We start from the raw sequence: 14,430 nt of genomic DNA on the forward strand, positions 1-14,430 counted from the left end.
CCATACATTATTCACTTTGAGCACCCCACTTACTACGTGTGCTCCGACCCTGACGAATGCCCCTGACCTACCAGCACTCAGTGAGGGCAGAAACATGTTGGTCTTATGTATTTCTTTTTAGACTCCAAGAGACATTATTCTCTAACGAGCCTCCCCCCCTTATTTTTAGTCTTACCAGCATGCACCACCATTAAAACTAGCAATAGCTACTGGTGACATGTTTGGTAATTTTATTATTCACCCCTTCTGGATCACTGTAACTATCCAGTCAGTTTAATTTCAGCACTCCCTCTGGTTCTTTTAACCAAGAGGTTGAGTCCGCCCGAGTAGTATCATCTTACTTGGGTGGGGCTAGGTGGTCAAATGATGAAGCAAGACACTATTATGTGTGTGAGACCACCTAGTCCGTAAGGGAAATTCCCCACTACTCCTGTAGGACAACACAGCACCCCCTTGCTTGGACATTTTCCAACCATGATTTTCCCGCTTCAGGATTTAAAGCAACCTAACTAATACCGGGCACTGAATAAAGACTAACCCAGTCCTACCCTCAGTTCCTACTACCCCACACCTTTAGTGATTATATAGTAGTTCTGGCACACTCTCCCCCTACAACTATATAAAGATATTCACCCAGCACAACCTGATATGTATCAGATAGGGATAAGTAGAAGGGCTCAAAAGACCTTGGGGAACTGCCTCAAGCCACTGCACCACAATCACCAAATGGGCAGCAACCACTTTGCACTAGGATGAGTACTGTGCCGGACACAGTCATGTGCTTGCCTCATCCAACAAGGCATCTACATGCCACTGAGTAGAAGCCTTTGGGTTTGTTCACGGCCCTGGACAAGGACCTTTATGGTCTGGGCCATGCTCAGTTCCTCGAGTCACCCTCAAAGCAGATCAAGACAGATGAACCTTGCTCGTGCTCTAAGGGGCAATCGGCTTCTAATTTCCCAGCAGCATGACTTCGTTGAATCAATACAAGATGACAAGTTCAGGCGTATGAGTGCTACAGAGATTCTTCTGAAGTCCAACTGAATACAAAGAACTGGTCCTGCTTGAGCATTGTGTTCAACAGAAGCCTGAAACACTCTCTGTAGTTTTGTAGGTTGCAGGCCAGATGACACAGCTATCCACAAAATACAGTGTTTCTTGACCCTAGAGACCTCGCAGCTAGGTCGCTGATTCCGAATGTGATGTTGACACTACTGAACCAGAGATATACAGTGCTGTATCCTGCATACAGCGTCCAGGCATTGTGTGGACATGACTGAACCTGTGATATAGGGTACGTTATTGAAGATACAGGTTCCAGGCCTTATATGGACATTACCAAGCCCGGAGTGAAGGGCACATTATCCAGGTTTCAGATTCCAGGTCTGATGTGGGTGTTACTGGGGCCACCTTAGGGTTTAAGTCATGATGTCCAGGAAACTGCCTCTGAAGTAAATCTGGGTATTCTGGGGTTTATAGAACCTGCAGAGGACATCGTACGCATAATAAACACTCTACAGGTTTTGGGCAGTAACAAGCTCGGGAAGGGGACTTTATCCATGAGAAAGATTTCAGGCCACATTTGGATGTCACTGAGCCTGTCACTGCCTTGGGTACATGGCACAGTATTCAGCATTCAAACGTTATTACTGGGCCTGGAAGCCATCTTAGCTATCAAGCTATCTGGCTGGGCATATACCGACTTGTGTACCTCAGTGAGCAGAGGGACCCGTATACAGACTCTTTGGTTTATCGAAAGCCTGGAGCAGCTAACAAACTATCCTGTCATCTCTCTTTTAGAGTGCTTGATCATTGCTCTACCTGCCAGTTTCTGTAGAAGAGTTCAAAATATCAAGGAAACCGCCTGCATCTTTTGTATGGTCACCTCATGCTTGTATGGCCCAAGGATTCTTACTTCGTAGATGACTTGCTGTCCTCCTGTATGGATTTGGACAGACAATCCCTCTTCAGCAAATGTTTGTGCAGTTTGGTTCCTGCCTCTCACTTAAACATTTGTAAACAAGCTCATCCCAGACCGAGAGCGGTACATTTACACATTACTTTTTGTGACATATTCTTTTTTCTGACTCATACACTTGAAGCTCTCCCCTCAAAACCCTGTGTGGACCATGCACCTGTGTGGGTCAGTGCTGTACAGAAAAACAAGGAAAATGAATAGAAAAGGGACAGAATGATCCACACAGGGACATCTAAAGAACCACTATGGTCCAGCCAGTGTGCCTTCTTGTGGTGACAAGGCTCCCTCTGTCTTGAGATCTCAACTTTTGCAGTCAGTGTTTCCTGGATCCTTCCTGCCTCACAGACTCTGAGAACGTGCACCTGTTTAGGCTGCAGGTGAGATGGCCAGGCGAGATGTCTCACTCTTTTGATGCTTACGATCTAATATGTTCAGAAAAGCCGACTTAGCTTAGAATATAAGCCTTGACTTTAAAGTATCCCCTGAGTGGCATCGAAATAATGTTTTTATTATTATTTCGTCTGGGTATTTCTAGAGTACGATCATGGCCTCAAGGAAAACTGTTTCTTAGTGTATTCTTCATGGGTCATTGTCTTTGGAGTGTAGTGTGAGGGTGTGTTTTGCTGATGCAGCCAGAGGTTTTGATCTGGCTTGCCAAGTAGGTTGGTTTCATCACTGGGAAGACTTTGTTGATTACACAACAAACTTTGAAGTTGATTGAAGAGGGAGCCAGTGCAATTTGTTCAGAGCGTGGGTGGCATTTTCTAATTTCTTTTGGTTGTTGATCTGGTGGACCACAATGTACAGAACACACTTGAGGCCAGTCAGCAGGGCGTAAGCTCTGCAGATGTGCGATGGTAGAAGGCCCTCGACTGTGAACTTTTGTGGTAAAGAAGACTTAACTGTTGCCATGCTGCCTGGGGTGTTTTTCTGAAGTCCATGTAAAAGCCTAGAAATGTAACCTTGTTTGAGAGATGGGGAGATTCCCTCTGCAAAGCTATGCCTAGACCTGATATTGTATGGTGCTGCCAGTGATGGGAAGAAGCTTGATATGGTTGAGATTGAGGTATTTGTTCGGTATCTGTGGTTGAATAGTGTCACACATGATCTGGACCAATGGCAGGCAACATTTTCAGTTAAAGTTGTGTTTTGCTGCTTTCTTGGTGAACTTCTGTGTCGTCATGTTTAAGTAACTTTGAGTTGCTCCAGGTTGAAGTTGGATAACTTAAAGGACCTTGATTGAACCTTGTGTGATGCTCATGTGTCAGCGAGGACTGGGGTTAGTCTATTTGGATGTGAATTTACTCTAGTGCATAAGAGTCTGTTTATGTTTTTTTCACTACTCACAATTTCCAAGTGTAGATTTACACCTAAGTACAGACTTACATGTCTCCATCCCCTCAGTTGAGAGGGTGTAGATATCTAAGATAGAATTTATGAGTGTAAAGGTATTACTAATAACTTTTCACCACCAGAGTGACTATCTCTCTATAGGAAAGTTTAGAGGAAATCAGTAGAGTTTAGCAATTCTTAAAAAACTATCAACATTTATTAAGCGTAATATAAAAATGTAAAATAATTATTATTAACCTAGAACTAATAAAATACTGCATCACAACTCAACAAATTAAGTGTTTATTAAATAATAACATATATATTTTCAATCTAAATTAAACCAAACTCAGTAGCATCTAGATATTTAATCAATATGTATTACATTCAATTATTAGATGTATGATTTTGAATTAATTTAGCACAATTCTTTATTTACAAGTTTCATTTACTTTTTAAATAAGTTAGTTCTTCGTATTTAAAATGATAGAATATTTACGTTTTAAACTAAGATACCTTTTAAATACTAAAACAGTGGCTATGCGTGGTAGGAGTCTTATTACAAGGCTGAGCTGCACTACATTTATTCTCGTTTTTGCACAATTATGGCTGGACTAACTTTAGAAGTCTAGTTTGTGAAAAGCAAAATGTTTTTCTTTTTTGTTAATTAATCTGTATATTTGCATTTCCCTCCCTAAACCTCTCTGAAATCCTCCCTACCCCAAACCCATTTAGAAGTAAGTAATCCCCATTTTTCAGACACCCCCCCAGTCCTTCCCACTTGTACTTTTAAATCCTATACCTACATGTACAGAGGTCTGCCACAGAGAAGATGGGGCCGGCGGTGGTCTCTGCCTGTAGAATTGTGAATGGCATTCTGTAGTGTTACGTAGTACTAGTTTAAATACTACAAAGTGCAGTTTGTGGATCTGACCCAAGGATGTCTGTCGAATGGAAGCGGGTGACCCGTTTCAGCCTTGTCCCTTCGAAATTCCCCTGCTCTGGGATAGAGTCCGTGGCAGTGGCACATGGTGGACGGTGTCAAAGGTCACTGACATGATGAAACAGCAGCCACACACACACAGCCTCCCTGTGCCACTAACACTGTAGATATCCCATGTGAAGGAAGGACATAGGCGCACACGTGCAGTGTTTGATGTCCGTGCGGTGGTCTTTAAACCTTAAGCACGTTGAGAAATCAAAACTATGCAAAGAAAAGTCTCTGAAACTTCAATAGCTGCTTTGAAATCAGTGGGAAAGGCAAAGAAAATCACTTGTTTGTCAGCCGGCTCAGCTGTCTGGGTGGTGCCAGCTTGGAGGTCGCTGATGTTTCACTATAAAGTTGAGTGCTTAGCTTAAGGGTGTAGTTTCAGATGCTGGAGTATAGTAGCTCGCTCTTGGCACATATCTCTGCCTTTTTCCTCCCACTTGCCTGTTTTCCACGATGTTAATCCTACTGTGTAGTTCAGTCTGTTATCTGCCCCTTAGGGCCCCATCACTCCATCTCTGAGATGTGGTTCCTCAAAGTTTCTTCCTTGTACTGGATAAACTTTAGTATGCTTTGCAACTGGTTTACCTTGCTACCTTCTCACTAGGAGTCACCCAGAGCCCATTGGAGGAACACTGCTGCTTATTCGTCCCTTGAACATCCCCCCTTTGGGTTCGGAACAGTCTTCCCTCCAAGTGTGGATAGGGGTATCATTCCAATAAAGGTATAAAGGGTCTTTACCAGTCTGCGATGTCTACACAAGCCTATGATGTGCCTTGTTGTTTACTGTGCACTGCTTTACAATTAATGTATGAAGGTAAATATATAAATGTTTAGAGTGCATGCGGTTTCTTTAAGTTTGCAGTGTGTGGTGGTGGTACACGTCAGAATGACATTTGTCTTCCCTATGTGTTGTTGCTGTCTTCGGATCCCTGCGCAAATGTAACATTGTGATTGTTGCACTGGTGACTTACATGAGTTTGGTGACACTTTCCACCCTACACCTACTTACACAGCTCAGTGTGAATTGCTCCTGGCCCTCCCTGTCTCTGAGTGTGACTCACACCTGCCCTTCCTGTCTCTCTCTTGCATGGCTCATCCTTCAGTGACTGCCTATCCAGTGGCCTCAGCTGTGAGAGACTGTTCCGAGGACCTTGTTGGACCTGCCCGGTGCCCTGCGGGTTGGCTTCGAGGAGGCTGTGCGGACCACACTGAACGCTGTGCACCCTGGCTGGTGCCCATTCAGCCACAATGGTTTTCCAAGCTGTGGGAAAGCTGCTAGGCTACAAAAAACAGTAAGTTCACGTATATCCCTTCTGAAGGTAGACTCTGCCCTGTATGTTGATGTGATCTGACCAGTCCGGGGCCACCCGCTTGTCCCTCTCCCACCACACACTCTTCCCCCCGTTGATACATGGATTTTTCTTCCTCTCCCAGCAGCGGGAAGCCAGTGAAGGACAAGCGGAAGCTGGCCACCGAGGTAGACAAGCCCTACCTGGATCCACGCTATGTCTCCGCACGCATTGTAGACACGGACATACTGATGCTTGTGGCTCTGCCCAAGGGAGTGAACGTGGATGAATGGCTGGCAAGCAACGGTAAGTTCTGCTCTTGCAGTAGTAGAAATATAACTTCATTCGCTCAATGGAAATCCCACTGTTCAGCGTGTCTTTCAGTTCTCTTGTCCCTGTCTGAGTTATGATGTTGGCTTGGGAGTTGTAGGAAAGATCCCTTCTACCATGCCACAGTATGTTGGAGAACTCTACCTAGGCAGGAAAGTTCACATGTGGAGCAGCAGCACGTGATCTTCATGGATCTGCCACACTGTGCCCTCCTGGGTTTTAATATGAAATTTCTAAACCACATTCATAGTTGCTCCATGAATCCCTGATGCAGGTTTCCAGGTACCTCCATGACCGCCTTTCAGGGGGACCAGATTTGTGAGTCATTTGAGGTTTAATCCTGTATGTGGCCTCTTGAGCACCAAGGCCGGTCTGTCATCATTGGTTTGGTGCTCCATATCTTGCTAGCCATGTATACCACTCGTGGTGCCGAGCCATGTACCTCGTGGTGGTGCCAAACGTGGTCCGTCTCTCCTAGTGCCGAGCCACGCACTCCTTCCTGGTTCCGAACCAGGTACGTTGTTCCTGGTGCCTAGGCCGGTATGTCAATCCTGTGACAAGCCAGGAGGTAGCACGTGGTGCAGCTCTCTGTATGTCTTCCTCTGGTACCAAGCCCTGAATGTCACTACTGGTCTTCAGCCCTGGGGTCTCCTCTGGCGCTGAGCCCTGAGTGCGTAATTTGTTAATTAAAACATGCTGGTGCCCAAAGCCCTCTTCTTACACGCTGCTGCTGCAATTAAATTTCGGAACACGGAGTACTGAGGCAGCATAATCCTGAAGCCATCTCGGGCCTCTTCGAACCATATAAAGCCACTCCCTACCCCTTCAGCTCACTCTTGTAGCTTTCTGCTTTCTGCTTTCTCCCATTGTGACGCTTTTTCGTTTTTCCCTTCCTCGTCTTTCCCATGTGTGTCTTTTGCTCGCAGAAAATGCTCAAGGGTGTAAAATAAGCCCCGGCCCTCAAAAATAAGTGCTGGTGCTCAGCACCGGAAACAACAAGCACAAATTAAGCACTGTCCCCGGGTGCCAAGACCTGTGTGTCACCTCACATCTAAGCAATGCATGTTGCCTCTGAAATGGGTCCAGTTTGTTGCTTGCGGGGTGCCGAGTCAAATAGTGCCTAGAGCCCGGCCTGCTATAGTCTATCCGGCGTAGAGCCCTGTTTGTGCTGCACTCTATCACCCTTCGCGTTTCCCTCACACACGCTCATAAAAAATATGTATTTCTCTGATTCTAGAAGGGGCTGGAAGCTGGTTATGCAATCTGTGTTGATTTCTCAAGGAGGTTGATGTCAGCAGCCTTTCCTGGCCGCTGTCCAGCTGCCAGCATCCTATAAGCACCTTGTGCCAAGCGACTCACCATTCTGCCATTTCCCGCGCGGGGCTGCCAGCATTCCGCGCGCTCTGGCACGGCGGCGCACGTGAGGGGCGCACGAGGACAGTTCCTGGTGACTGCCCCAGTGGTTTCTGGGTAGTTCGGTGGATCCTGTTGCACGCACCTCTGCGTGGTTCAGCAGTGAGTCTGCACAAGCTTCAGTATGGTCGCAGCTTCCTTCCACAACATGTAGAGGTGGGACAAGACCCAGAGCCTTCGAGAGTTCCTGCAGAACTCACATGCTGGGAGTCGGCAGCCCCCCAGCGAGGGGCGAGTGTGCGACAGACCGGATGTAACCTCAAGGTACATGGCGACCCCAGCAGTTCGAGGTTAATGGAGATCCGTAGCCGCAGACCTGCACCCATTCCCCATCCCACCAACAAGTGGCGTTTGTGGATGATAGAGACCTCTGCTGCAATCCGTCTACACTGAAGGCCTGACGTCCTAAACGTTGCATATTGTAAATGCTTCAGTTTAGAGCTGTTGGACAGCGGTCAGGGGCTTAGCTTCAGGGGGGTGTTTGGCGTGTTACGCCCCCCTATTTTCTGGAAAAAAGTTGGGTACAGGAGCTTTCAGTTGGGTATGGTGAGATGGCAGTCGGATTTCCCTGGGATTTTCATACATAAACACAGACAAAAAATCGCACACTCTCGGATTTGAAAGTCTTAAAAAAAGTAACTTATTTTACTAAATAATAGTCTTCTCTCTCCTTGCACACTCACCAATCCTAGGTCATCTCTCTTTCCTCTGCCCCTTTAGCCCCTCTCATGTGCTCTGCTTGTCCTTTAACGTATTTTGACTTCATAAGCCAGCGGGATTGTTGGATAATCAGCAGCTCACCTCCCCAAACTCACTGACCAAGCAGCGCCCCTGAGAGCGGTGTGGGGCTGCTAGGTTCAAGTCCACTTTATAATATCCACGGGAAGTCTTCGCTTCCAGCCCAGTTAGTACTCTGTCTCTCTCTGGGGGAGACACAGTGACCTGGTGCAGGCGATCTTTTGAAGAATGCTGAGTAGCGCCTCGAAGGACAGCTGAAACGAGGAGCTGCCAGAGAGGTACCTGGCGATCAGAAACAGAACTGAGGACCCACGCCACACTAGATTAACACAGGGTGGATCCCTCCTGGCAAAGACCATCTAGGATCTGAAAAATACTACACACAGTAAGGATAAGACGGTCACTGGTATGGACAGTTTTACTGGGGCCTGGCAGCATGGGCTGTAGAAATCTCAGAGGTACACAAAACCTCAAACAGAATGGTGTCTGTGCATTAAAAATCAGATGCTTGGATGGATCTCTGGGCGCGAATAAGTAAATTTCAGAATGCCGGAGCATTGGGGAAATGACTCTAGCGCCTCTGACCTCCGACTTTTTCATCTATCCATGCTGGGGAAGATTTATGCTACAGCGCCCAGGATTTAATGACTGGGCTGCTACCCACTACAGCCTCCCCTCGTACAATAAGTGCACATAATCTGTAGATTACCGACCAGGGGTACAACTGTCTGGGCAGTGTGCAATAGAGTGAAGTCTTGTTACATGATGCTGACTCTGTAACGAGATGTCTCCATCTGGCACTCATGCGGTTGTGTGTGTGACATATATTCACACAACCCGAGCTGTGCAGATCTTTGTAGATTAAGTCAAAACCAAGAATACCCCACGAGCATGAGTAGTGTAAAATCAGCAGTGCTACTGGGGAAGTTTATAGCCGCCCAAAGGGACTTCCCGGATGTCTGCCACAGAGTTATAAGGCTGGTTCAAGGGGAAGAGTGTCACGCACAGCAAGTATGAACTGAAATGTTTTTTAGGTGCCCTTCACCCTACTTTCAACCTTCCCTCCACTTGGTCCCCTCATGCACAGTGAGATTGGGAACACAGGTTTAAACGAAGAGTTTAATGTTAGATCACATTATTTGAATTATTGAGAAGCAAATTCTCTTTTTAGGTGACAGCACGTGGACAAAACCGTGTTAACCTGATTGCCCACTGGCATCCTGCTGTCAGGAATTACCCCAGTTATCTGTGGCATGTATGACACTCACTCCAGCTTGCAATTAGAACATAATTTCGGGTTCTCTTTTCTTTTGCATCTATGACGGAGAATAAGGAACTCTTGTCTTGTCCTCTTTTAAGGCAGAAAATTCTGATTTATCCAAATTCTCGTCAACTCAAAAACCTTTCCAGCTTTGCTGTTGGCATTGTCCTTGTTTTTGGGAAGGCTAAACATCATGTTATGAAACTTGGTTAAGAAACTTAACCTTTCATACAGAGGTTAGCGGAGCTGTCGTAAAAGCGGGGGACAGACATGATCTCCGTGGCACTCAGCATGCAGCAAGTTTTGGAGAATGTCCTGCATCACCTACATAGATTCTACTGTTATCTCTTCCGCAAAAGACCTAAACACCCCTCGCGTCCTCATTCTTTAAATCACAGTGTCATAGCTGAGGGCGTGAAGGCCACTGATAGCTCCAGGAGCTTTAGTTTGCAGTATCTCCTTCATCCAGGATCTCTAGGAGGGAAATCTGGGCATCTGATAATGCAGTCTGTTCTTGTGCCTCTGGCTTCACATCCTCATTGCCATTGCCTAGCAGGTTCCCGGTCTCTAAGTGACATTGTGGTTGCATAGTGTCCGCTATGTTCCTTTGAGAAGGAGAGTGACATTGAAGGTCCACAGTTTGTTGGGTCATCTCTATCAAAGTTTAGTTTCTTCTGCAATAATCCAAATTTTTAAGCTTCTGAGGCAGTTCTCATGCCAAAAAGGACATGTTTTAGCTACACAAGGGTCTCCCGGCACGCTTTTGTATCGAGGGTACTTCCTATATTTATCACCTCTTTCTGTGAGTCTTCCTTGGAGGAGGGTCACTCCCTAACACTAGTCAGGTGAGGCTCAAACTAACAGGTACGGTATGGATACTTATTATTTATCCCTCCTGCAGTCATTCTTCCAAATATTAAAGATTTTGGGCCTGAATTAGATATTGTCGGAGGGGTTACTCTGTCACAATGGTGACATATATAGTCCTCCAAAATCTAAATCCCATTATGTCCTATGGGATTTAGATTTTGGCAGATGGTATATCATTCACCGTAGTGGCGGAGTAACCCGTCCGCCAATATCTAAGTCAGGCCCTTTGTCCGGTAAAAGATTCTGAATAATGTCATACCCACTTCCATCAGTCATTAGTAGCTGGGGATTGCCTAGGCCTTCTTTGTTTTAAAAATATCTTAGTTATTTGCCCTTTCGGTATTAGCTGAGACAGTCATTATCTTCCCCTTTACCACTTCTTTTTTAATAGATTTTACCTTAGTTATTTAGAACTATGAGGTTGATATCTGATAAAACCATAAGCTCTGAAAGCAGTTCACTATCAATATTGGAATGTAGGATCTAGCGGGCTGGTCATTGGTTTCACCCACATATGTTGTAAGGATTTTGTTTCCAGATTTGTATTACTCTAACATGGATTGAGGGTGGATTTATGTATAACACAACCTTTCCATATTTCCTAATGGCTCTCTCCACCTGCAGTATGGTATAATTTTCAAGGTTGGCAAAACACGAATAAGGGCAGGAGACCTCATCGAACCGCTTTTGAATGATACAAATAGAATCATAACCTTCTTCCTCAAACAGCCATTTTAGTTCACTAGTGTATGCCTCCTGGATCTATCATTGGCCAAAGCACATTTTTTATTAGCAGCTACTTGTAATTTTTTACTTAAATATCTGGAATATTTTCCCAAAGGACTGCACTGCACATTATTTACTATCCATTCAAGGCAGACAAATTACCTTTTAGGTGGAGCTTACTATGCAATGTTTGCTATCAGGCATATTGTGGCTTACCAAGTCCACAGAGGGGCTTTGAGCCCGCCCACTGCTTACCATTGTTTGACTTTCCTTGTCACTTTTATTTGCCTGCTCATTATTCGTGTTCCAGCTTCTCAACCTTCTGTTTGCCCCTCCCATGGAGCATTGCCTCTTTACCATGCCTGTTTTTTCCCTGGTGCCTGTGCTCAATGTTAGGAAACTGCTCTTTTCTTTTTATTTAATCACTCACAGAGAGCGCATGTGTTTTCAAGCCGTCTCTTTCATGTCTCCTCCCCTTGTGTTGCTGCCTGCCCCTTTTGCTTTTCCCCACTCTTTCCCCGTCGCACCGTCCCATGTGCTAGACGCATCCACCCACACCCACACCTATGTTTTTTGCATATCCCACTGCCCTTCCCAGGGTTGCTTTCATGTCTTCCGCCCCCTCTTGTTGCTTCCATGTCCCCCTGTCCTGCCTGTTTTGCTTCTGTGTCCACTCAACCCCACCTCCCCCGTGTTGCTTGCAACCCCCTGTTTTGTTCTTCTTTATCCGTGTAACAAAAAAAAGTAAGTGGCTGCATCATTTTGTAGGCACGCACATGCATGGTGCACACATCTACAAAATGGCGCAAAAGGCATCATAAACGTTTTTCTTGTCTTACTTTAGCTAGGCTGCAGAGCATCAATATGTGATGCAAGCTGTGCAGGACAGATTAGACATGTGGGTGCAAAGGACAAGCGAGGTGAATGCTGGGGATGTTCACAAAAGGAAATAGGGGGTGGAGTTGATGGGTGAGGATGAGTCTGAGTGATGGCGAGTTGCACAATAAGAGTTTATTGTATGTTGGGCCAGGTGCTACGAATGTTATGGTGTTAAAGGAGCTGGTGTGGCGGTTGTTAAAAAAGCAGAAAATAAGTTTTTTTTCCCAAGGTGCAGACTGGAAGCAAAAGGCCTGTTGTCATCCTAGTAGGGAACTGTCATGCAATTGTCCCAAAGCATTTGAGACTTTGGGCCTGATTTAGATTTCGGCAGACGGGATATTAGTCATGATTGTGACGGAGTAACCCATCCACTGAACTGAAAATTCAAGAAACCTACACAGATAGGCTCTGATTTAGAAATCAGAACCTATCTGTATAAGTTTCTTGAATTTTTCAAATAATTATAAATAGTTAGTAGGATTGGCGTGGGTGGAAGGAGGGGCATATGTAGGGCTCCATTCTTGAGGTGTTCACCTCAGCCTTGTAAAATGTGTAGGGTGTCCGGCTCTGTGGGATTCTCAGCTTCGCAGTGGCTGCCCCTGGGGAGTCATGTGCAATAGTTCTCTAGATGTGTGTAAACCTACAGGGTATTTATAGAAAGTTTTCCAAAAGAATCCTGACATATTTTCAGTGCTGACAACATATTTTCAGTGACTGATCCTCTAAGACGTCAGTACTCGTGATTATTGGTTCTTGCTGTACTGGAATTTGATTTAATAAAAAAAACTCCAGCTTAGTCTGAGTTTGAAGGTTCCTTATATCTGATTTTAACGAAGAAGGCTCCCGTTGTATCTGAATTTGCTGGAAACGTCTTCTAAATCTCATGTTGACAAAGACTTGCTGTATCTGAATTTGATGAAGGTTTCTGCTGAGGATGAATTGCATTTAAAAACTCGCTGGTGTTTCTAGCAATAGAGGCTCTTGTCTTGTTTGGAAATGATGATGATGATAATAGCTCCTCCGTTGTTCCCTTGCAGCTTCTGCTTTCTATAACCACGTGAGCCTGCTTTATGGTGCCATCTCAGAGTACTGCACGATGCCCAACTGCCCCACGATGACTGCTTGGAACACGTAAGTCAACACTGCGGAGGAAGGAACTCACCTTTGGCATGTCCGGAGGTGGGAGCTACATGGAGAGCAGGGTCTTCAAAGAGAAGGATGGAGCAAAGAGTGCAGGAACTGGGGGGCTTGGGGAAATGTGGATCAGTGGGCGAAGAGAGGGATGGGCAACCCCAAGAGCACGAGAAGCCGTCCTGGCGCACATGCCAACATTTAGGAAAAGTCAACCGTGATGTTTGGAGCCGTAAAAGGAAGCATTCAATTTTTAGGGGCGAGCGCAAAGTGCTCCGGCCCTCTTCTAATCATTCGTTGGGGGGATTTTAACCACGCCCATGTTACGTCAGTCACTTTCATTGGTTTGTGTGTTTGCTTTTTAAAATCCGCTTGTTTTCATTCGTGAAAGGCGTGCATATGTCATGCCTTTTCCGGTGTTTAGCCCTCCTCGAGAGCACTGATAAACTACTGGAAACATAGGAGGCTCCATGTTTTCCGTATGGTTTCTAGACTACTTTTTCTCTTTATTTCGCTGCGCGATTGCGCTTTGTTTTACATAGTGCGATTGCGCTCGTTTTTTTTTTTTTTCATTTAATCTGACAGGAAAAGTCCGATTAGCTCTAACTCGACGTAATGCGAGCCCCGTTGCATTGCAAATGATTGTTCTGTTTACTGGCACTGGAAAGGAAAACAGCAGCCAGGAGACAAATGACAAAAAAGTTAATATATGCCAAGATTTAAGCTAAACATCGAGCTCCATCTTCTAAAAATGAAGAGTTGATACGCAAGGTTGATGCGTTCAGATCCCAGATAAAACACCAGACTAAACTGCTGAGGGAGATGGAAAAACTGGGCAAGGTAATGGAGCTGAAGACATGGAGATCTGCCCACCCCAGAGCACAGGGGCTCCGGAATGCCTTGTTTACAGCCTCAACACACGCAGCCCATGTTGACAGAGGGTTGCTATGAAACCTGCATAAACACAAGCAGCCAAGTGGGGCCTGGAGGGTTATAATTAGCCCCAGAGGCACCTGCTCTGGGCTCTCTGAGATCATAGCGGAGCCACAACCCCAGTAACCGAGAGCATGCTGGGATCAGAAACGAAGGGTAGCCCTATAAATCAAGAGCATGTTGGGATTGGAGATGAACCAGAGTATCAGATAGGATGAGAACTTCAGAGCCCAGCCATAGCGTCATACACCGAAAGCACGCAGGGATCTGAGCTGGACCAAAAGTCCCCAGACCGAGAGCATCATGGCATCTTAATTTAGAAATGGCCTCATGCACTGAGCGCTAGGTCGCTGGAATTATGCAAGAGGGGAATCACAATTTATGAGGCAAGGGTAGCGAATAAATGTGGCACGAAAAGGAAAATGATGTAGCATAATGCAATAAGGTTTGTGGCAGTACTATTTCGCAACCTCGCCATTTTTTTTACAATGTTAGCACTGTCAGGGCAGAGCTATCTCTTCATTAGTATCAGTTTAACAGTTAAATGCAACAAGCGAAA

At 45.6% G+C, this 14,430-nt stretch overlaps 1 protein-coding gene across 5 annotated transcripts in view; it reads left to right on the forward strand.

Annotated features, from left to right (window-relative positions):
* The window catches only part of LOC138246360 (MOB kinase activator 2-like), an 80,867-nt gene that overhangs the window by 52,297 nt on the left and 14,140 nt on the right, over nt 1-14,430 (forward strand). For 3 of the 5 annotated variants that reach the window (XM_069200889.1, XM_069200888.1, XM_069200891.1), the window contains exons 2-4: nt 5,405-5,593; nt 5,736-5,896; nt 12,845-12,938. In XM_069200889.1, coding sequence (XP_069056990.1) covers nt 5,550-5,593; nt 5,736-5,896; nt 12,845-12,938 — 299 coding nt within the window. In that variant the 5' untranslated portion in view covers nt 5,405-5,549. Of the gene's footprint in view, nt 1-4,905; nt 5,023-5,404; nt 5,594-5,735; nt 5,897-12,844; nt 12,939-14,430 lie in introns of all 5 variants that reach the window. The other 2 variants (XM_069200890.1, XM_069200892.1) reach the window with 2 other exon arrangements.

Source organism: Pleurodeles waltl, chromosome 7, assembly GCF_031143425.1.
Source record: "Pleurodeles waltl isolate 20211129_DDA chromosome 7, aPleWal1.hap1.20221129, whole genome shotgun sequence".
In the NCBI taxonomy this organism is placed as follows: domain Eukaryota; kingdom Metazoa; phylum Chordata; class Amphibia; order Caudata; family Salamandridae; genus Pleurodeles; species Pleurodeles waltl.